We start from the raw sequence: 24,580 nt of genomic DNA on the forward strand, positions 1-24,580 counted from the left end.
CTGGATCTCATAAAGTCATGTGAAAAAATTTACAGAGAGATGTGTATAAATAATTTAATTTACTAAAACCTCTTGGAGTGTGCATGGTGCTTACTGAATTTAAACTATAGAATTTCTCTTTCAACAGCCAATAAAACTGTTCTTTTTTTAAAACTCTTGTCTTCTCAAATGTATGTTCATTTTTGTCTTTCATTTGCATGTTATTTTGCCACAATTTATACACGGCTGCACTTACTTTAAATGAGACATAATTATTTCTTCTGAGATGTATTACCAAAATAGGAATGGACATAATGCTGCTGATTATAGATAGGGTGGCTACACACTAGGGTGATGAAGGTAGCTTTACATTTTTCTGTGAAATATATAATTTGAAACACTGATATTGTCATTTTGATGAGTTCTTCCAAAAATCGATGGCTCAGTTTTGATAAGTCAAAGCATCTACATGATATTTTGAAGTGTTACAGAAAATTAAATTAACAGGACTGAACTATAACTTTTCTCCCTGGAAAGGAGGATATTATGGGCAACATGCACACAGGGAAAGAAATTTCTGGTAATAAAATTTGGAGAATAGCAACCAAAACAGTACAAAACTATTCATGTTGTCATTCAGTATGTAGGAAACAAAAAGAGTTTTCACTATGCAAGTATCTGTACTACTACAGATCTGCAATGATGGCTTAGTGCAAGGGGAAACAGCTGTTTGTTTGTTTTTCTTTCAGTTTTATTTTCTTTTTCCATTGCCATTCTGTCATTGTGAGGCTTCATAAAGCTGCAGGATTCTGTTAGGGAAAGTACCAAGTCCATGTGCTTTGGAAGCCAATGTGTTGATTTTCTAACTTGATGGCGGTGCTTTATTATAGCTGGAGGGAGAGCGTGACTATGTGTGTGAGTGGCAGGGAGGCAAATGCCACCAATACTCTGTCCAGAAGTGAATGATCTACTGGGTTTTATGTGCTTCATTCTGCAGAATGAATGTTGTATCACTGATTTCACTTTTTTTGTTATTGTTTGAATATCAGATGTTTCTGTTTCTGTCAAATACTTGATTGGAAGCCTTCTTGTACAGTTTCCTTCATGGGGATGGCTTTATGTTTTGGCTATAAAGTAAAATTCTATAAAATTTGATTGGAAATTCGTTTTATGGATTGCCATCCAGCGCGCTATTAAAACCTCAGAACCTGAGTGTTACGTTGAACTCAGAGCTGTGTTTGACTGGTGGGATTTGGACATATCCTTCATCTTATACTTTCTTCCTACAGAGCATCTCTGTCACCAGCCTTCTGTTGGACTCCAAGTCTTGTTCCATCCACTCTTGCTGTACACTAGAAGACCTCTGGGTTTCTTCTTTGAATATTTGCAAAGCCAAGAATTACATATCATTTAATTTTAACCATTCCTTTTTTTTTTTTTTTTGGTAGTGGGGATTGAACTCGGGTCCTTGTGCTTGCGCAGCAGGCGGCAAAACCACTGATCTAAATCCCCGGCCCTATAACCATTCCCTTTTGGATGTTTCTTTGGGAGATTTTTATTGCAGGGAATATGCTTTAATGCCACCTCTTCCTTATTAAAACTTCTTGTTTGCCTCTTACATTTTGTGACCCTGTCACCCAGTCATGTTTTCTTACTGGCTGACATCTGGTATTTCATTGAGCCAGTGCACAGTTGTTTACTCCCTGTCATTCTCTGACTTATTAGTGGTTCTTTTTATCCTTCAGTGGAGTCTGAGAGAGTGCTATTGTAAATAGCAAATTTGCTATTGTTTATTTTCTTTCCTTCTTAAAAATATGCCTGGATTTTTGCTCTGAATTCTTTCATGAAGCGATGTACTATAAAACATGATTCCTTTACTTTTTCCTAAATTGGCATGCTTAATTAACCTGAGGCAAAAGGAAGTGGATGAGAAAAAATTTTAAAGGGTAATAGAAGTCATAGTAGTCTCTTGCTTTGCCTGGAAATAGGCTGCTCAGTGTCCTAAAGAAATATAAACTGCACAGACATTTCTTCACATTTTCCTTTAAAAATAAATAAATGAAAAGGTAAGTGGCGGTCCAGACAGATTGTCTATTTCTGCCTTCATTCTCAAATGTTGAAATGCTCCAAGTGGAAAAAGAATTTTCTTTCCTCTTCTGTTCTGTTAATGTTGTTTGCTTAATGTAAATATTCAGTTCAAGCATGATAATGGGGGCCTACGGGAATTAAAGTGAAATAACAAGATTCTGAACACATTTTTAAATTTCCATATAATTTATGTTTCATATATTTCTACTTGAAATGGAGAAAACATTTTTTTAAATGCAATTACTCTGTGTCCCTTTTACCATATAAGACTGACTTTCCAGTTAATAACACACAGTATCTCTGAGTAATCCAGTTAAGTCGTTCATTGGCTCAACTAAGAGTTGTCACTGAATAAAGTTTATTTTCTCCATTGGTTGTGTCCAACTCCCAAACATTAAATATCTATTTTGTTGTTCTGAGGCCAAATATTAATATTTATTTTTCTGTAGTATGCTCACTGTGGACTTTAGTTTAATTCTCAAACTTATTGAAGTAACATGAGCTGAGATATGAGTTTTCTCAACCATTAAGATGACAGAACACATCAGCTGGTATACAGGGCACTGTATTGTGTAGATTACTAATTTAAGACATTGCTTTTATAGTGCTCCTTTTCCCTCACTGAAAACAGTTTTTGCTGAGCTGCGTGGGTTTTTTCTAAACATTTGTTCAGAGTTTACAAGACAGTTTAAACTGTGTGTTTACATGTAAATGATCAGTACACTAACATCATGTCATAGTATGTGACTGTGGCAGCATAGAGGATGAATGATTACTGGGAGATAAGGCTTAGTTCAATCACCAAGAGGCCCAAAGAGCCATCTCCTCAGTGAGCACTCAGCCTTAGGGAGACTCCCAGGAGAAGCTGTGAAACCAAGAACTCTCTGGATTTTGTTTAGAATATCAATGTAAGTGAAAAAAAGAAGAAAGACAGTTTGGACAAGGAGCTGTCTCAGACAGGTTTTCCTGGAGAAAGGGGAAGGACAGTGGCCAGATGCATCATGCTTCACTAATCTAAACTTCTTGCTTAACCATTCATTTCTCATAGAACCTGTGTGCTTTCGCCCCACAGTTTAAACATTCACTCCTTGGCCAAGTCCTCTACAACATCACCTTTGTTAACTGTGTATATACTTCTCTCTTCTAAAATTATAATACATATTCATTAAAAGAAGATGTGTACACTAGCAAAAAAAAATCACTTAATAGTGACTGAGTCTAGCCATAGAAAATATTGATAATTGAATCCCACAAAGAAAATTAATTTTATAAAGAGTTACACATTTCTCTCCATTAAAGTTTGGATCAAAATAACTTAAGATATAAAATTCTGGCTCAAAAGTATTTAGGACATAAAATCCTGGCTATAAAATACCTATCATAAAGTCATTCTTGTTTACCTTTGCAGATCTGTAATACTTGCATGCAATACTGTGTATAATCACATTTAAAATGTACAAGCTCTATATGAGCAGGGATTTGGGAAAGGCGAGTATTTTGTTTTGTTTTGGTTTGGTTTTCTTCTCCATAATGGCACATAGAGAGTGGAAGGTCAAAATTGGAAAGTTCCTGTGAGCAGTTTGGGAAAGGCAGGTGACCATGTGGTGTAACACAAAGAGTTATCATAGCTGAGTAGACTAGAGTTGCTGCCTCTTCTTGGTTGTTCTACTAATGGAACTGGGAAACCTGGGACAAGGGATTTAATAACTTCTGGCTCACTTTGGTTTTGTTCACATATGTTTGTCTCTTCATGATGTTCCACATCTGTGATTCAACCAACAATGCATCAAAAATAACTATGAAAAGTGCTGAACATGTACACTTTTCTTGTCATTATTTCCTAAACAGTATAACTGATTACAGACCATTTACACTATATTGGGGATTATAAATAATCTAAAAATAATTTAAAATACACAGGGGAGTATTTGTAGGCTCTATGCAAGGACTGTGCCACTCGATCTAAGACACTTGAGTATATGTAGATTTTGGTATCCATGGAGAATCCTGAAATCAATTCCCCACAATATGACTATATGAGGTTAACATTCCCAAAGTTACGTTCACATTTAGTTTTCAGAAGAACAGTTGTTTAAAATGGAGCAGATGATATTAAAGGGGCAGTGGAGAGCCATAGGTGGGAAAGGGAGTGGTGTAAGTTTCAGAGGAGAGAGCATTTTCTAATTTTATCTATCATAAGATTTCTTAAGGGAACTATAACTATAACTGTGAATGGATTTCTAGACAGTATGAGTTGTGTCCAGCTCTAACAGGCATCCCAAAATGCAGAAACAATATCAATATTGATAGAAGAGATTTTTAAAAATATACTTATGGAGGCAAGAGTAACAAGCAGTGTTGCTATAGAAATGAATGTCCCTGTTGGGCATGTTATGTTGGTGAAGCTGAGAGATTTGGTGCTGGGGTCTCAAAGTAATGGCCCAAACATGTGTAGAGTTTAAGAACTAACACATAAGTGTGGCGTGCAATGAACTATAAACTCTTACCCTTTAATAATTCAGTTTTGCGTTTTTCTGTAAAAAAAGAATAGCCATGGATGACCAGAAATCCAAGTAATTCATTCCAGTAGATGGACTAGTTATATGATTAGAGTCATAGTATATCTAAAGGTAAACATCACACTAGCTGAGTTAAAAAATGATATTCATTTTTCTCTTCAACTATGAATTTAATTCCTCATAAATTCCTGTTGAGTACAATGACTAGGTAACATTGCTAAAAATCTAAAGTGGTTGCCCATTGCCTAGCAAATTAAATCAGATTCTTCAACTTGGCTTGAAGCTCATAGGCTCCAGGCTGCCTAGTCACATTTTTTTTTTGTCTCCCTTCAATGCTTTTCAGTCAGTGGCATCTTACTTTTTCTCATAATATGATGGTATTGTTATTACTGGGTCTGTATTAGCTTGAAAAGACTTCCTACTTCCATTTGAAAGTTTATCCACTCTTCAGAACTAACCTCAATTTCCATCCAAGTAAAAAAAAAAAAAGCCTTCTCTATTCACAGCAGCATTTCATCAGTATTATTTACTAGTTACTTATTTATATATTCATAAACACTCAACAAACATGTATTGAGTATTTTATATGTTACCAGGGCTGTCCTTCCCTAACCATGAATTTCTATTGCATGTGAAGACATACGCAATTAGTGTACTATTTGTAGTTGAATGTTTATCACCACTATAAAACAACCCACAATGGCAGTGATTATGTCTGCTTTGTTTTTAAAGAGACATAGTGAAATAGTACAGGACAAGAGCAGTGGGGATTTACAGAGCTGGCTGTTGTCTACTCTTGGCTGCTTGCAACAGGGCCTGGCACACCCTAAGCAAGATTCAGGTTCAGGGAGCCTTAAGCTTTCACTGTGTTTGGGCTCTTTAAGAAAAAGAATCACAGATTAGGATTGCATAATTAGGTAATGGGAACAGTTCCTAAGAAGGAGGTTATTCCAAGGTATTATCAACCAGCAAAAATAATTACATCGTATTGCAAGAAAACCTAGAAGCTGCCACTGACCGAAAAGCACTTTAGGAAGTCCCTTTAACGAAAAAGGATCCCAGATTATGACTGCATAATTAGTTAACTGGAACACATATTAGGCATTTCTTTAGAGTGGGAAAAGAAATCACAGGTTAGCAATATTTAAAAAAATGAAAAATACCAAATTCATCACAAAACAGTATCATACTTAAGACCCTGACTCATCTTTATAATACATCCTTCCGTACAAATATCTGGATGCATAGCCTCAGATTTCCTTGTTCGTGTATCAGTGAATTTCAATATTTTCTCTATAGAAAATAAAAAGAAAATTCATTCTATTCTCTAGCAAAGTCAATTGAGAGTTTTACCACTGATGGGTAGGAAGTATTCACTCACTTTCATAATGCATTACCAGAAACGGTACCTTTCTAGCTTCCTCCACAGTTTGTTGTTCACATAGTCGGCTTGCGGAGGGAAGGAAGCCATGCAAAAGTCAGGTTTTTGGGTCTCACTTGCCATGGTCCCAGACAGCCTGGTCTCTTGGCAGCACCGGACAGCACCTTTACCCTCTGGGAAGGTGTTGGTGTGATAGATGAGGGGAAGAAGCAGAAAGTAGCCCAAAGCCTGGGACATAATGAACTTGAAGCCTTGTATTTACATCTGCGGCTCACAAGTCAGGCCTAGTTTCTCCCTGAGGTCTCCTGGAGTTCACCTTTCATTTGAGTGTAGATAGATGGAAGGAAATGCTGGTGGCCTCTCTGCTGCCAACTCAAGATGACTTTTAGGAGAGAAAAGATAAGCACCTGGCAGCCACCACCCTCCAAGCTGACACTAGAGACCTGAGCTGTTTCTTCCTCACACAGGCAATGCGGGAGCAGGGTACTAATGTGTCCCATTTCTTGCCTGGGAAATCCACTTAATTGAATTAACCCTTGCTATTTGACTCTTTTATTGCCAAATTGTTTTTCAATCAATCTGAAGGAATTTGATGATTAGTAACCTTTTAGATTTGTATACATGTTTGTATTTTCAGGGGTAATTGTCTTTCTCGGCTTAATTCAAAAGGATAGGATCCCAGATAACCCAGACTTTTACGAGAGTGGCCTTTGAAATGGGTTGTGCCACAGCAAATGTTTTAATGTGCAATTTTTTAATGTTTCACGATCAACTTAAGATCAAATCATATTGAGATAAAAAGGCATATTTCCTCAGTTCTTAAACACCATGTGTAGCGGATGCTATTCTGTGGCGTTCTTCTTCAAGGATGTAGAATTTGTCATCCCAAGTGGTAGTTCTGTACAAGATAATTTCTACCTGTCCAAAGTCACCTTCCCTCAGCACTTGGCAGCCTTCACCCAGTGCTCATTGGTGGGAGTGGGATGGGGGTTGTTGATGAAGGCCCAGGTCTGGTTCCTCCAACCTGGTACCACTCTCATGGCCCACCAGCCCAGCTTCAGAGCTGCACAAGGCCCGACTCATGATTGCATAGTGACTTGACTTCTCTTCTCTCTTCCTAATTTAACCATCTTCCCTTCCTATACACACAGTTGTCCTGAAGCCATGTCCCAATATACATCATATGCATAAATCTGATATAGGACCTCCAAATGATATAGGGGAAATAATATAATTCCCAACCTGCTAGACATCTGATATGCCAAGTTCATGTTCCCACAATTGACGAATCCCTTCTGAGGAACAGTCAAAGTCATGAGTAGGAAACTTTTATTGAGAGATGTAGCTCCTGAGAGAGGCAGGAGGGAACCCTAAAATGGGATGCCAATAAGCCCACTCTACAGAGGAAGTTTTATGGAACAAAATCTTGAAGTGGGTACAATGTGGGTAAAAACCATGATCAACCAATAAGATTACAAGTATAGCGGCTTAGGTAATACTGATCTAATGGGGAAGCAAGTCACGTAGCAGGGATACATGGAAAGATCAAGGACCTTAATTTCAAAAAGATGAGCCAGGAGGTCCTGGTCATCCACCCAGGTAACTGCTGCCTATTTAGACTTATTGGACCAGGTGATACTAATCATAATATATTGTTTATCCCTCAGTGAAGTATGTACCTAGTCATTCCATCTTTATTTTGGGGCCTGGCCTTCAAGGAATGCACTTCCAGCCACAGTTGTATTCTTAACTTCTGCACTGACTCCTTTGAGTTCCCAGCCCTATCTGACTGCCTATATTTTTACCTAACTTAGCTGTTTATAATAAATCTACCTCAGAGACCCCAAACACCATCAATTTTTAAAGAAGCACAATCTTTTTAATAATAGCTTTTCTGATAGCCTGTGCCTATAATCCCTGCATTCTGGAAGGCTGATGCAGGAGGATCACAAGTTTGAGTCCAACCTGAGCAACTTTGATTTAGAAAGATCCTGTCTAAAACTCAAATAAATAAATAATTGAGCTGGGGATGTAGTTCAGTGCAAAGACCCTGAGTTCGTTGCCTAGTATTGAAAAAAAGTTTTTTTTTAGAGATGAGGGTGGAGATTATTTAGAATATGGAACCAGTTTTAGAAATTGAAAAACATGCTTTTCTTCCATTTGAGAAAATGCACTGTCAGAGTACAGGGGAATGCTATCATTGCTGTGTAATGAGGTCCACTGTGACCCATAACCTGTGGCAATTAGAAGCCTTTTACTGAAGCTGTTAACCTCCAACAAAGGTTAAAGATTGCTGCTGTTCCCTTTTCTCTCTGCAGTTTTCTCTTTACCTGCTCTCCTGGCTTGATCTCCCCTGAACTTGTGATTTCAGACCAAGGCATTGTATCTCTTGTCCTGATGTCTCTTGAGTTTCTGATTTATGCCTTCATCTGTCTTCCTGAACCTATTCTATAATGTCCCACTACGCTCCCAAACAAGATATTCAATAATAAGTGAGTCAACTTCCCCTCAAACCAGTCTTATTTTTAATATCAGCTTAATTGCACCACTATCTTGATATTCCAGACTATAAAATCTGTTGGTCATGCTAGACTCTTTCTCCTCCCTCACACTGCATATCCAGATAGCCAACAATATGTATTAATTTTCTGATGAAGATGTATTAATTTTTCTAGTGAAGTATTACTCCAACCAGTTCTCTCTATTCTTATCTCCTCCTTCTCTTCCTCCTCCTCTTCTTTCTCTTGTTTTTCTCCTAACTCTTGTCCTCCTCTTCCCCCTTCTCTCCACTCCCCGCCTTCTTTTCTGCTATTCCTGACTGAACCCACAGCATCAAGAATGCAGAGTGCATACTGTACCACTGCAGCAGCCTCCATTCTTATTGCTATTTCCTCAGTTTAGGTTCTGCAATAACTGATTCGCCATGTTCCCACCTTTAGCCCTGCTTCCTCGAAATACATCCTGTGTACACTGGTTAAGATGCTCTATATGAAATAATGTTTCGATGGTGTCCTAAAGGACAGGTACTGTAGTGATTTGCCCTTGTAACCCTAATGCCTGGCACATGTGAGATACTCAATATATGTCTGCTGAGCAGAACTGGGTATGACCTGTTGATTCTGGACGCTTTACTTGTTGTCAGCATCTCCGTGGCTCATGGATTAAGTCAGATTTTGGTCCTGCATTGATACACTTCTTTAGTACCATAATGAGCTTTAAGTTTTGCTAATGTTTGAAAAATCTTTTGTAAAGTATTCAGAGGTTTGTTTTATTATATACATTTCACCTAGCCCTTTAGCTCATTTTGTGATTTTCATTCTAATATTTTCTTCATAGTCTTGGGCTTATTTTGATAATATGTATTTTCTTAAAAAGCCGGTGTGCAAGCCAGTGAGTGTCATGGCACACGTCTGTAATCTCAGCACTCTGGAGGCAGAGGCAGGAGGGTCACTGCAAGTTTGAGGCCAGGCTGGGCTCCATAGTGAGTCCAAGGCCAGCCTGAAGGACATAGTGAGGCCCTGTCTCAAGAAAAAGCCAGTGTACAAATTCATTTGCATGAACATATAATTTATAGAAAATTATACAAAATTTCCATTTTGCATTTTTAATATATATATATAATTTGAGATTTTCCATTTTAGTTTGATAATATTTGCTTGCAAAGAACCATATCTGAGTTTTATAATCTCTTTTTTCCATACCTTAACTTGTCCACCACTTTATTAATACTTTATTGTGTTTTCTTTCTGCTTTTTGCATTTTTATATCCCTAAGATTAATGAGTAATAAAAATAGTTCAATTTAATGTATTTGTATATAATTATGCTTTTGCCATATCGCACAGGTATTTTAATTAAGTGTAATTGCCATATTGGCTTCCTTTTTAATCCAAGGATTATATACAATGATCAGAATACATTTAAAACTGGATATATCTTTACTTGCTATTATTTTGTTATTGATTTGTAAATTAATTACTAAAATTATTATAATTTAACGTGATTCTGTGCAATAGTTCAATATATAATTGATATTACTGATTTGAACTCACATAATATGCCAGGTATGATTTAAAATATTTGTAAGTTTTCAGATTAATGGGTCTGGTATATAGACATTTTAGGACTAGGTCCTAAATATCATTTTATGAGTGCTCTACGTGTTGACTATACTTTAAAAAGAAAACCCAGCTTTTTTGAGATCTAACTGGCATTCAGTGAACTGCAGATATTTAAATTGTGTAATCTGATGGGTCTGATATTTGTACACACCCTGAAACCTTCACCACCATCCAGCTGAAGGACGAATCTATGTGTCGGTTTGCTAGGCTTTCCATAACAAAGTACAATAGGTCGGGTGGTTTGTACAATATATTTCCTCACAGTTCTGGAGGCTGGGAGTCCAAGATTAAGTTTTTTGGCAGGTTTGGTTCCTTCTGGGGCTTCCTGTCTCCTTGGCTTGCAAATAAGATCCTTGCGTTTTGTTCTCACACAATCTTTTCTCTGTGCATGTCTGAGTTCAAATCTTCTGTTCTTTATTTAAGTTTTATTTTTATTAGCAAGTTTGCAGTAATGATTACGTTCCTTGTGAGCAGTTGGTGCATGCACATAACATATCTCAATTCTTGTTTTATCCCTCTCTCCTCCCCTCTCCCCTCCATTTCTTGATCCCCTTCCCATTTGCCAAAGATCTACCTCCGTGTTTCCTATTTTCTTTCATTTTGCTCTTTAATTTATTTATATTTGGGGTTTCTTATAGAACAGAAACCAGGCAATATTTACAGTTTTGCGTCTCATACTTTAATTTGCTATCTCTGTAGGCTAGAGTGTTGCCTACCAACATCTAATATGCATAAGTACCACATAAAATATTGTTTATGTACTTTAAAATTGTACCCTAGGCAGCAGTATCATGGAGCCATCTTTAATTGGCTAATTAGACCCAAAAGTTAAATAATCAGGAAATTTATGAGCTAGTTTTTAAACCATTGGTACCTTGAAATCTATATGGTGAGGTGTTTATACAACAGAAATTGGTAAATTTTCTAAATATGGCTCTTTTTTCTTTTTTGCAGAGCTACTTTGTAGGCATACCAAGGTGACACCTAGTAATTGTTGTATATGTTTAAATTTCTGAAAAAATAATGAAATTCATGATCATTCCTTTTTTCTATTTATTTTTTGTACATAATTTGAAGCTATACTGTTAGGTCCATGCATGTTCATAACTGTTCTATCTTTTCAGAGGTTTTTAACTTTTTTCCATATGCATTTTCCTTGGTATGATTTACTGCTTTTCAGCTGAATTCTATTATGATATTATTATTCCTATAGTCACATTTAATTAGAATTATCTTTCTGTTCTTTAATTTTAAATCTTTTTACATCATGTTATTTCTTATCAACCTATAAAATGTATCTATCTACTTCAGTGGTTCTTAAATCAATCTTAATATTTGTTCGTTTGGTAAGCTGATCTAGAGTTTATAGCATCTTTGCATGTATGAGTAAATGAGTCCTGGTGTGTTTGGACTTATTACTGTCACATTAATATATATTACTCCCCTGTGTTTTCTTTATGTGGGTTTTCTTTTTTACTCCACCATCACCAGCATCACTACCACCTTCTATTAAATTGCATAAGTTTCTTTGTCCCATTTTTCTTTGCCATGGCTTTATAAATTATATATACCTGGTTTAGGATCCCCCCCCCTTGGTTAAATTTTATCTTGAGTTTTGCAGTTAATTAGTATAAATATGTTTCAAGTAACCTAAATAAAATAATAATCTTAGTATGAGTTTACTTTCTGTTTCCCTTGTTCTTCTATATCACTTCGCCCATGGAGATTATCCATGATTTTCTGTATTGGTATTTGAGAAAGTACATGGTTAAATCAGTAGATTCCTAGCATTGGTGTTGAGGATGGAGTGATTGCAAAAGGCCCATGGGAAATTTTTAGTATTATAAATGTATCCTGTATCATGTCTCAGGTGATGATTTCATGAGTTTGTCAAACTGTTGGAACAGTGCTTGTTATTTGCAAAAAAAATATGTTCCTTTATTGTGTTGAAATTACACCTCAATCAACTTGATTTAAAAGTTTGGTCAAGGAGGTCAGAGACAGGAAGAAATAATTAGCAGGATACAGATTTCAGTATAACTGAAATTGTTGTAATTCAAAATTACTCAACTCAATGGTTCAGTATTATTGATACTATTGATTTTTGACCACATAATAGAACAGGTATGACTTCAGACTTGTGATTTTAGATGTTGCATGAACATTCTTTTTCCCAGAAATACTTAACAGGTTAGAATTTGAAATTAGCAAAATGAGTGTAACAGAAAGATGAAGTGTGTTGAAAACTTACTATCCTACCTAGGATGACAGCACAGTAACTGACTGGAATACCCCCTGGGTAAGGAAGCAAGTTCAGCTAAGAGGCTAATGGTTGTGATAATGGGGACAATGTAATTAAATCCAAAAAGATGTAACATTCTAGTAACTACTTTAGCATGCCATTAGGTATTGGAAGTGCAGTAATAAACAGGGTTTCCAACCACACCAATTTCACATTTTCACAAAATGATGTAAAACAACAATGTACTTTTCAAAAATGTCATTAGTTAATTAGAACCAAGTGTAGATGTTACTTGTTTGGTAGCCATTCTTTCCTATCTATATTCTTCACTCCAATGATTTTCTCATTGTCCTAGTAGCCTTTTCGTATAGTTATTTCACAGACATTTTGCAGGTCATATATTTTCTAAGACCTGGTGTGAAAGAATGGTGTTTTCTCTTTTCCTTAAATACTAATTATTTTCTAACTTCAAGCTCATTTTCCCTTAGAACTCTGAAGATGAGTTCTTTTGTGAGTATAGTGATCGGATTCTTTCTGGCTTTTCTTAATTTGCTATTAGCATGTTCTTCTTTATCTTGGAATTAGGAAATTTAATTTAAAATTGCTTTGTTTTTCATTTATCCCTTTTATCCCCCTCAGTGTGAAAGCTTGTGTTTTTTCATTGTGAAATTTTCTTTTATGCTTTTTTTGGATTTTTTCATTTTTTCTCTTTTCCTTGCTCTTTCTAGAACTCCACTTGGATACTATGCTGTAATTCCCATACCTGTCTCATAATTTCTAACATTTTTCCCTTTGTAATATTGACTGGGAGAGTTTCTCCACCCATAGGAAGTATTTCAGTGAAGTGCATTTGGAAACACAGGCATGGATCTCATTGCTTGTCTCTGGACAGTAGACTTCCCAGCTGTGCTAACCTGCAGAAGCTGCCCTATATACATGCCTTAGAAAACTGTAATAACTAGGATTTTTCAAGAATACTTACAAAAACATTTTTCAAAACATTAGCACCAAAAGACCAAAACAGTACATGAATATATTGCTTCATAAAACTATGATGAGAGAATGTTAGAAGCACGTACTCTAATATGTCCTCCACTATATATTTGCATCTTTCTTATCTAAGATGATAAATGTCTGAGGTGTTCATGCATTCATTTTATATAACATCATCTGTTTAATCGTTTTGGGATAATGCTGGCCACTAAGGTGTCTAAATCTTGTTGCAGCTTCTGTCCTTGGCAGGTCAGATAACATTTAAATTGATTATGGTTTGCTTTGGAAGCATAGTAGTATAATTAAGCAATTTATCTTGTTTTACGCATTCCCCAAAACTTTGAGTGAGAAATATATTATACACCTTTGTATAAAATGATGTTTTTAAAAAAGAGTATAACCAGTCATATAAAGTGGTATGTCCTTAAAGAAGAAAGATTTTAACCAGTCATTAATTTCTGTTGTTTGGATGAAATGTGAGACTTAGAGGACTACATGAGGCATTCTCTGTTGCTCTAATAAAATACCTGAAGCTGGATGCTTATAAAGAAAAGAAGTATATTTAGTGAATAGTTTTGAAGGCTAAAAATGGAAGATCTGGCAGCTCCATCAGTTTGGCCTGAGGTGCGGGCTTCTTGGCAGACAGCATTACCAAAGTGATGATGCATGCAGAAGGGAGAGGTCACATGAGAAACTATCTGGGAAGCAGACTTGATCTTTTATCCCAACACAGGAACCATGTATGGCACCCCAACAACCAAACCACTCACTGGACCTCACCTCTTTATGGTTCCTCTGTCTCTTAATACCAAACACTGGGGCCCAAGTTTCTATCACATGAACATCCGAGGGACAAGCAACATCCAGATTATAGAACCTTATAAGAGAAATCAATATCAACTTCAGCCCTTTTATGTGTGTGAATTAATTTTTTTTTTTTTTTTGGTACTGGGGATTGAACTCGGGACCTTGTGCTTTCGAGGTGGGTGCCTAAACCATTGAGCTAAATCCCCTGCCCGATGTGAATAAATTTTTGAAAATTTAGTGGTAACTTCTGGTCCCACAGTTAATAATGATTTATTGCTTACCCTTAATATTGAACACAGATTGTGTTCGAGTTAATTTCTTTTTTGAAAAATTCATCTTGGGCCGGGGATTTAGCTCAGTGGCACCGTGCACACCTGCCTTGCAAACATGAGGTCCTGAGTTCAATGATCCCCTGATACCTCAAGAAAAAAAAAATATCCTCTCAGTGTCTATTGAAATCATCTTGAAAGCAGTTACTAAAACATTGCCAGTGCAATTAATGGCAGGAAGATATGAGTTGTTTAAGGAATTACTTTCTCAGCTGTACTAAAATTAGGCCTGATTAAGAGATCTATAGGGGTCAGAGTCCATCAGCCAACCCACTGTTTATTTATCAGAACATGTGGTTCATGAGTCACAGACACTGCCACCACCTGCTTTGATAGAACTTTATTGGAACACAGCCAAGCCCATTCATCAATGCATTGTCTGTGGTTGCTTTCCCAGGGTAGTGGCTGAATTTAGTAATTATGATAAAGACCACAAGACTTGCAAAGGCTGAAATAGTTATTATCTGGCCCTTTGTAGAAAGTATTTGCCACTCTCTGCTTCATACGTGGTGATAGTTTTGCCTCTCCAGATCTACCACTACTTCAATACCATTATGAAAGTGATTTACTGTTATCTGCAAGGGCCCTGCACGTGTTTGTCCATGTCCTTACTCTAGCTCTTCCCTCCAACTGTATGCTATCTCTGTCCTTATCCTCAGGCTTAAAATCTATCCATTCTTTAAAGCCTGACTCAAATAACACTTTCTCCATGAAGTCCTATAATAAGGAAGTACAATTGCCTGGACAGATCTCCCCATGCTCCCTTACATAGCGTTGAGCATCCATGGCCCTCCCTTGTTTGCACTTACATGACCTACATCGCAGGGTTAAGTACAGTTCTCTACCTACTCCCTTGCAGCTGACTGGCTGGAGAAGACATACACTGACTAACCTCACTCTATGACTGTTTATGACTATGTCTTCCATCAGGTCTGGTTCTCATACAATTAGTACTGTGTGTACCCGTTCTCCCAGATACCTCAATGGCTAATCTATCCAGTCTTTGTCCTCCAACTCCTGACACCTCCTTCCATCCTCACTCTCTGCTCCTGACTTTTTGTCCTAATTACCTGAGGGAATTTGAGCAATACTAGAGAACTTACACTGCTGCTGGCCCCTGCTTGCTGTCTACCCTCACCATTGTACTCAAAATTACAACCTCATGTCTCTTACCTTGTTCTGTACATTGTTTCCTATATCATTTGTCACCTCTAATAAAATGTATAATTGTCTTGCTTGTGTATGTTCTAAATGGTCTGTCTTCTTGCCTAAAATCAAAGTTCTTTGTCTCTTGCAATTATTTATGTGTCCGAAGGTAATATAAAATACCTACCCGTAGTAGGTGCTAAATGCATCAAGTGTATTAAATGCATCAAGAACAGTGATGCTGTCTTCTGTTCTTTGCATTCTACCCAGTCATGACTTGCCTTTGTTTTTTTTTTTTTAGTGAATGATTGATGTTTTTACCCAGTGAATCAATATGTATAACTTTTTTGGTTGGTAAATCTTTAAATTTTAAATGTGTGACTAGATAAGTGAGGAAACAAAATAGCACAATGTTGGATATTTCCTCACCAGAAAGAGCTACACTGTTGGTGTTGAATGTAACATGTTTTAGATATTTTCACAAGTCACTACCAAATAGAACTGTCACAGCTGCCTGACTGTATTGATTTGTCCCCTCTTCATGGTGTAGCCCCTGGCCTCTGTCATCCTGGTAGGACTCTGTGCTCTGAGCTCCCTGAGTGTAGGGTTGGGATTTCCTTTCTTATATTCTAGGATCTAGGCACTCAGCTGAGAGAAGGGCAAGGCAAAGAAGCTAATGGTGAGGTCATATCAAGGTCATTTGCAGTGAGGAGGGAAGGGTTAAACCCTGCTCACATGCTTCTCCAAAAACATAACCGAAACTTCTTCAGTGAATGACTGATGTACACTAGGCATTCTGTTTGTATTCTCAGAAGGGAATTAAATTGGTTTCAGCCTTTTCATTCTAGTAGGTGTTAATCAGCTTTCTGACTCTATACCAAATACCCTAATCAATTTATAAAGAGAAGGGGTTTGTTTTGGCTTACAGTTTGGGAGTAAGTTTAAGTCATTGATTGCTTGTCTTCATTGTTTTGGAACCTACAGTGAGGCAGAACATGATGATTGATGAGGCAGACAGAACTGCTCAAATTATGACCTGGAAGGAAAAAAGAAAGGAAGAAACATGGGCCCACAATCCCCTAGGAAGACACCCGCAGTCATGAGAAGACCTCTGACTAGGCTTCCAGCTTCCACCCCCGTTCCAGTAGGGCCACGATCGGGACTGAGCCTTTGACACATTGGCCAGTGGGGCACATTTTACATCCACATGACAGCAAGGTATTTTGTCAGTCCAGTGAGAAAATGTATGTGAAAGGACTTGAGTTTTGTTGCACGTCAGAATGGTTTAAAGGGCCCAATTTAAAACTCTCCGAGGAGCCACTTTTAGTTATTCACAGCAATGCCTGTGCCTCTTAACGACAGAGTTGGTGAAATTTCTTGTGTCTCCCCTCTTCTTGCCCAAGTTGGCAACCTAGTGAGACCCTGTCTCCAAAAGTAAAAAGGCTGGGGGTGCAGGTCAGTGGTGCTTGTGTAACATGCAGGACCTGGGGGTCAATCCCCAGTACCACATTTTTTAGAACTCACCATTAGTATTATTCGGTCCCAAGTCCATAAAGAGTATATTTTTGAACCATGGAATTTCATGTACTAAAAAGGCCATAGGGAACTTAAAAGGATTTGAAATTTGAAGCACTAAGCGAATGTAGACAAAGAGAATGGTTACAAAGTGAGAGTAATAAGGAGCATGATTTCATTGCATTAAATTACCCAATTGATAATGTCTTAGTTACTTTTCTTACTGACAAGACACAATACTCAACACCCACAACTTAAGGAAGAAAGATTTATTTTGCTTCATAGTTGGTTGAGGTTTCAGTCCATGGTTGGCTGACTCCAAGGCAGGGCAGAATCTCAGAGGAGAAACAGCTCATGATGAGGTGGCAGGAAGCAGAAAAGGATCAAGGGAGGAGGGAGGGAGACAGATACTTTCAGGCCACGCCCCCAGTGACCACCTTCTCTGACCAGGCCTCATCTCTTAAATCACATTGACCTCTAAACCCATCAGTGGACTGAACAACCAGAGAGTCTCATGCCCTCAGCATCCAGTTACCTCCCAAAAGCCCCATCTATGAGCTCATGGGGCTTTGAGGAACTTATAGATACAAACCATAACAAACGAGCAATTAGATTATCTGTAACAGGAGGATTAGAGTTAATATGTTCTTGTGGGGAAAAATTCTTATCAGATATACCATTAATATATCTTATTTCCCTCAATAAATGTTAGTTTCTATAGAACCAGAGGAGACCCAGAATAGTCAAAGCAATCCTGAGCAAAAAGGCAAAATTGGAGGCATTACAATTACAGATTTCAAATTATACTCCAAAATTATAGTAACCAAAGCAGCACGATACTGTCACTAAAGCAGACATGCAGACCAATGGAATAGTATAACAAACACAGAAACTGCCCACATACAAACCCTCAGTCATCTGATGATTGATGAAGGGGCCAAAACACTTCGTAGAAGATAATAGCCTCTTTAAGAAATAGTACTGGGAAAACTGGTTAACCACATGCAGGAGATTGAAACTAGATCCATACCTGTCTCCCTGTACTAAAATCAAACAAAAATAGGTCAAAGACTTAGATATACAATATGAACAGAAACTTTAAAATTGCTAGGAGATTACATAAGGGGAACACTTTAAGCCACAGGCACAGCAAGGACTTCATGAACAGAACTCCCAGTAGCACTCAAAATAATATCGAGAACTAACAAATGGAATGACATCAGGTTAAAAAGCCTCTTCAAGGAATGGAAGCAGTCAGTAGAGTGAAGAGACAACCTATAGAATGGGGAAATAACTTTGCCAGCTACTCTTCTGATGAAGGACTAACATCAAGAATATGTAAAGAACTCAAATTAACTCTAGAATCGAGCAACCCAATCAAAAATAAGCAAATGAATTGAACAGACACTTCTTAAAAGTACAAATGGGTAAGTTTATGAGCAAATATTCATCATCTTTAGCCATTCAGGAAATGAAAAATCAAAACAACACAGATTCTGTCTTGCCCCAGTCAGAATGATTGTCATCAAGAGCACACACAGCAACAAATACTGGTGAGGTTGTGGGGGAAAAGGAAGCCTGCTGCATTGTTGGGGGTGGAGTAAACTAGTACTACTACTATAGAAATCAGTATAGAGATTCCTCAAAAACAGTAAAAATAGAAATTTGATTTAACCCAGCTATACCTCTCCTGGCTTAAGACAACATACTGTAGTGATACATAAATACTCATTTATAGCAGCATAATTGATAATAGTTAAAATCTGGAAACATCCTAGATGACTATCAACAAATGAATGGATAAAGAAACTGTTGTAAGCCTACACAGTGGAGTATTATTTAGCCACAAAGAAGAACAAAATCATGTCATTTGCAGGAAAATGAATGGAACTTGAGACCATAATGTTAAGTGAATTTTAAGTCAGATACAGAAAGGTAAGTGTCACATGGTTTCTCTTATCTGAGAAACTTAAAATAAAAGAGTAAAGTTTGGGAGTGAAGGTATGAAAAAAAAGGCAGGGATTTTGGAGATGGGGAAGGGAATCAGTGGAAGGGGCAGTAGGGAGCTAAAGGGATCAAAAATAATCAAGGTAAAAAAAATAAGGTATATACATGTGCCAATTCTTCAATGGACGCAACAGTCATGTATTGCAAACATACAGGAATAAAAAGCAATATACTGTAAACCAGTGACTTTTATATTTTGAAAACATGTGAACAGTATAATAATTATGTGGGTTTATGCAACTTAATTTCAGTTGAATACTTTTGTCAGATGAGATGGTAAATTCTTATTTTTTGTGTTGTGTGGTCAATAAATATGTATTATTTTCAAGGAACAGCAAAAATTGTTTATATTTTTTATATTTTGGCTTTAAATATCTTTTAATGAAATAAAGTTGAATATGGGAATATTTAATTTTTACATTCATCTACTTTGAATTAGAAAAAAATAGAATTTTGTTATTCATGAAATTCTCAAACAGTGTCTCAGTTAACAATTGTTTATTTCAAAGATCAGAAGACATCTATTCAATGTATATTGATGTACACAATGGAGTACTAGTCTGCCATAAAGAAAGATAAACTTGAGGCATTCATAGGTAAATGGATGCACCTTGAAAGCTTACTATTAAGTGAAATAAGTCAGACACATGAGCTTCAATATCATATGATTTCTCTTGAGAGAGAGAGAGAAAGCAAAACAAAGATAGATAAATAGGAAATAGGGAGATGTTTTTCAAATGGGTGGGGGAAGAAGAGATGGAGAGGCAGGAAGGAATGGAGGGAAAGGGGATGGAATAACGAGAAGAAAAAATTAAAATTGAGTTTTTGCAAATGGAGAAGGGGACCAAGAGTTGGAAGGAGCAGGTATGGATGGGAGAGTTGAGGACAACATAAGAAGTAAGCTGTGTTACATGCATGTACCAACCCCCTGATAAATGTAATCATTATGTACTGCAAACATGTACTAATTTTTAAAGAAAGAAGTAGCTGCTGCTGTTGTAAATTAGGTTGTCAATCAGCCGTTATATGAGTCTGAAGTGTTTGGTTTCGTATACTTTTCAGTAATATGGCTCTGGAATTTATCCATTCAGATATAACATAATAGAAAGTTTTTGATCTTTGAAATCAGAAAAACCTGGTGTCAAATCATGGTTGTGATGTGCTTGTCGTGGGGCTGGGGCAGCTGACTCAAATGCTGCTAATTTCACCTCACAGGATTAAATGTGATGCATATAAGGAGCTAATACAGTGCCCATTAAAAAGTTCAATAAATCTTCACTAAATATCAGTTCCCTCCCTTTCTCCCTCTCCCAACCCACTGGTGACTTCATGGTCCTCCTTTGCCCTGCCTTGTGTTGTAGGTGGAGTTCTGGATGGATGGCTGCTGGAAACCCATGGTCTTAGCCAGCTCTTCTTCAATACTTAAGGATTTACCCTGACACTGAGTAATGAGAATTTCGGTAAGAAACAATAGATGAAAATAGCATAAGGGCTTTTCTTTAGAAAGTCACTTGAATCTCAGATACTTCATAACAAGTGATGTTATTATTCTCTAAAAATTGGGGGATGTTGCACATCTGAGCTCTCCTAAGGACTGTCCTTAAAATGAAATGAAATACTGCTTAAAAAATGAGATTAACAATTGTGCTGCGCTCTTTATGTCATCGTAAATGCATTATTGCACTTACTCAATCCATTTTGTTCTTTGAACAAAGAGTGCTCGGTACAGTGTGTAACCTGAGAGGACATAATCTGGTGATCCTCTGTCTCCTCAGCAGAGACTAAACGAAGGACAGACTTAATAGCTGAGGTGGGAGCTAACACTGCTTTCTGAAACTATAAAAGTTGGATAACACAAAAGAGTCAGGCAAAAGTATCAAGATACTGGGGATTTCTAAGATAAATGATTTTCCTAAGTCACCAAGAACATGTATTATATACATGGTTTTTAGGATAGAGTATCTTTAGTTGGTTCCATTTTTATCCAAATGTTATTAATATTAATATATTAATAATATTAATATATTATTAATTTGGATATTGATGCACCTTTTAATGAATATTATTAATCTGTGCTGTAGAAAATGTGTTAGCCTATTAAAATAGAAGGATGAGAGGATTTCAAAGATAATAAAAAATATTAAGTGCTGACCTTAGTGTATATGTAAATTACTAGGTATACGAACTGTTAAATTATTGTCATTGGCATTTATCTGGAGAAATATGAACTAAAGAATCATGTACATAGAAGAATAAGTTGGAGGTGGGATGAGAAGAAAACAAAGATTAATTTTAGTTTTATTTCTAATTTATGATTTCTAATTATGAAATGATAATAACCTTTCCTTTTTAAAAAGATGATAAAATGTTATTTTATCTATAACTTTTGAACTAAAAATATTTTACCATCTTATCTGTGATTATATTTTTCAGAAACCATATTTGAGGAGTACTTCCATCCAGTGCTACTTGTGTTTTCTTCTAAACAGTCATTTTTTAACTGAGGCTGGCATTCACGTCTTTGTTTTGGGGTAATTTCATCTGTAGACACAAATATCGTGTCAGTGGGGATGGTGGTTTTAAAATGAGACACTGACATAAGGTTCAGGCTCATGTCTCCAGATACTCAGAGTTTGGGGTAGAATAGGGGGCAGGTTATGGGGATTCAGAAGTGTGGTAATGTTTCTATTATCTTGGTAATATTACAAATGGATATTCTATCCCTCAAATAAATTGGGCCTCTTCATAGCTAACTAAACTTGAAACTACATTGCTTCTTGATATCCTTCACATTTTCCCAGAGTAAGAAGCAGAGTTTTAGAATTTGCTCATGTTACTTCTCAATCTGGCCCAAATGCTGATTCCTCTTACTGTTTGATTTCTATCCTCATTCAATTTAAAACATTTCCCTGTTTAGTTAGGCCTTTTGTTTTTCCTCCCAAGAAACACTCATATTTTTCCATGCCTATTAACTTTTTTCTTCTTTCTTAGATACAGCTAATATATTGCCCCAAATTGACCCAAAGCACTTAACCTTTTGTTATATAATATGTCTCCCAGTTCACTTTTCTTCTCCTATTGCCTTCATGGTATGAGAGAACTATAGATTTATACAGGGAAATCTGCCTCATAAGACAGATTAGCACTGACTCTCATGCTTCTGTGTGAGAATCATCAGGGAGTGACTACATTTCTTGAAGCTAGGAATCATTTTGCAGCCACGTGGTTAGTTGAAGTGTCTTTTGTCTGGATGTTAAATTTCAATTTTTACCAGAGTAAGTATATGATCATTCAGCCTGGCTTGAGCTGAAGTTTATAATGTTTATGAAAAAAGCTGCTCCAAGCATAGGACTAGCATGAGCACCACAGCACAAAAGAGACACACTGAATCTACCACAAAGAACATTTTCTGTCACGGTCATTACATGAAAGTGATTGTTGCTTATTTTAAGAGCTGCATCTATTTATTAGGCTTGAATGTCTCGTGGAACCTCTATGTAAAGAAAACTGTTAATTCATTCAAAATATTTAATGAGTACTACCACAGTCTGGCATTGTTTCTATTTCATGTGATAAATGATACCAGGTTATTTATAAATTATGCTTCCAATTAGAATTTTCTCTAATCCTCCAGGTTGGCCAGTCTTCTGGTTAGCCTGAAGTTTCAAGGCATACTTCCTGTTTATACTCACCTATAAGGCTGTTAAATTCTCAAAGGCAAAAATAACACCAACCTTTTCAGTCATCAAAATAAAAAATACCTTGATTGCTCTGTTTATTATGCTCATTCCAAGTGATTTGTTCTGTGGATTTCTTTCAGTTGTATCAGTGCAGCTCTTCCTAAAACAGAAGCCAGTTGGCATGATGTAATACATGACTTGAAAAGAATTGAAAATCTTATTCAAGTAAGTACTCATTTTTCCATAAAATAGCAGGTATATTTGCTATGAAGTATATAACTCCTGGTTTTCTTGTTACTTTATGTTTGCCTTAATGAAATCTCACATGAAACAGTATTTTTGTAGAAATTTATAAGCTCTGTAACAGTTCAAAAGAAATAGTCCCTGTTTTTTTTTCAGATTCACATTTCTTTAAGTTTTAATTTATAATTGCCTCAGCTTAAAGAGCTGTAGTTTCCACAGGTCAGAGAGACTTCCTTTGCCTATTTAGAGAAACCAGGTAGCTTGTCAGTACTACAGTGGGGCCAGGGTGCCCTAGCCCTGGAAAAAATGTCAGGCTTGTGGACTAGAGACTCTTTTGTCCCACGAAGAGCCAGTCCATGGCCTAATAGAACTGGCAAGCAGTACAGAGCAGAGGCTTCACTCACAGTGGTATGGAGAGGTAAACTTTATCACTGGAATATAGGCTGTCCCATCCTCCACCTTGGGAATTGCGTGACCTGGCCTCGAGAAATGCCTTCTACCCCAGGCTGTGACATCAACAGGATCAGTGAGAACACCAGTGGTAGCTCCTAAAAAGGTTCTGAAAACTTACCTGTCTTTGGAATTACAGCACACAAAAGTAGGTCAGAACTTGCATGCTGAATCTAAACAGCATGTTTGAAATGCATGTTAAAATGGAAGATTTAAACAGGACAAAACTCTCTTAACATAATAGCTATAATGCCATAAGTGAAAAGTGTGAATCATACCAAGAAAATGAAAATCAGAATTAAGACAGTTTTGACAAGGTTTTGAAAACAGCCGTTATGACAATTCTTCAAAAAAGCAATAATGGATATCCTTGAAACAAATTAAAAACTAGAACGTCTTAGCAAAGAAATAAAAGAAATCTGGAGTTGGGTGTGGTGGCACACAACTGTAATACCAGCATTCAGGAGGCTGAGGCAGGAAGATCACTGGAAATTTGAAGGCAGCCTCAGGTACGTAATGAGTTCAAGTTCAGTCTGAACAACATAGCGAGACCGTGTCTCAAAAAAAGGTGGGGGGACTAAATGGAAATTACAAAACTGAAAAATGTAGTAACTGAAATTAAAAAACAAACTAGAAAGGCTCATTAGCAGGATTATTATGACAGAGAAAAGATAGTCAACCTGAAGATATAATACTGGAGAGAAAACTGAGGGGCAAAAGGATGCTCAGGGACCCATGGACAATAACAAGAGAGCCGTCATTCCTATAGTTCTTAGGAAGAAGAGAGAGAGGACACCAAGTAAAAACCAAAGCTGATAACAAACCTCACCCTAGGTAGGCTATCTATGAGAAGCATAATTCAAGTATAATAAAATAGGACATTGAAATTAATAGAAGAAAATATACCGTATTGTATCATGTTGAATAGTGTACCCCCAAATTCTGTGTCCACTTGGAACCTCAGAATATGATTTTGTTTGGAAATAGCATCTTTGTAGCTCAATTAGAGAAGTAAGACTAGGTCATACCAAAGTAGAGATTGATCATAAATTCACTGTCTAATGTCCTCATAAGATGCAGA

At 36.8% G+C, this 24,580-nt stretch overlaps 1 protein-coding gene across 1 annotated transcript in view; it reads left to right on the top strand.

Moving 5' to 3' along the window:
* Positions 1-24,580, top strand: part of Il15 (interleukin 15) — an 83,643-nt gene that overhangs the window by 48,525 nt on the left and 10,538 nt on the right. Inside the window, exons 3-5 of the mRNA XM_004868894.4 lie at positions 20,488-20,586; positions 21,560-21,657; positions 22,947-23,031. Coding sequence (XP_004868951.1) covers positions 20,575-20,586; positions 21,560-21,657; positions 22,947-23,031 — 195 coding nt within the window. The 5' untranslated portion in view covers positions 20,488-20,574. The remainder of the gene's footprint in view (positions 1-20,487; positions 20,587-21,559; positions 21,658-22,946; positions 23,032-24,580) is intronic.

Source organism: Heterocephalus glaber, unplaced genomic scaffold (assembly GCF_053883595.1).
Source record: "Heterocephalus glaber isolate CG9 unplaced genomic scaffold, H.glaber_assembly_v1.0 deba00001587, whole genome shotgun sequence".
Taxonomy (NCBI): Eukaryota; Metazoa; Chordata; class Mammalia; order Rodentia; family Bathyergidae; genus Heterocephalus; species Heterocephalus glaber.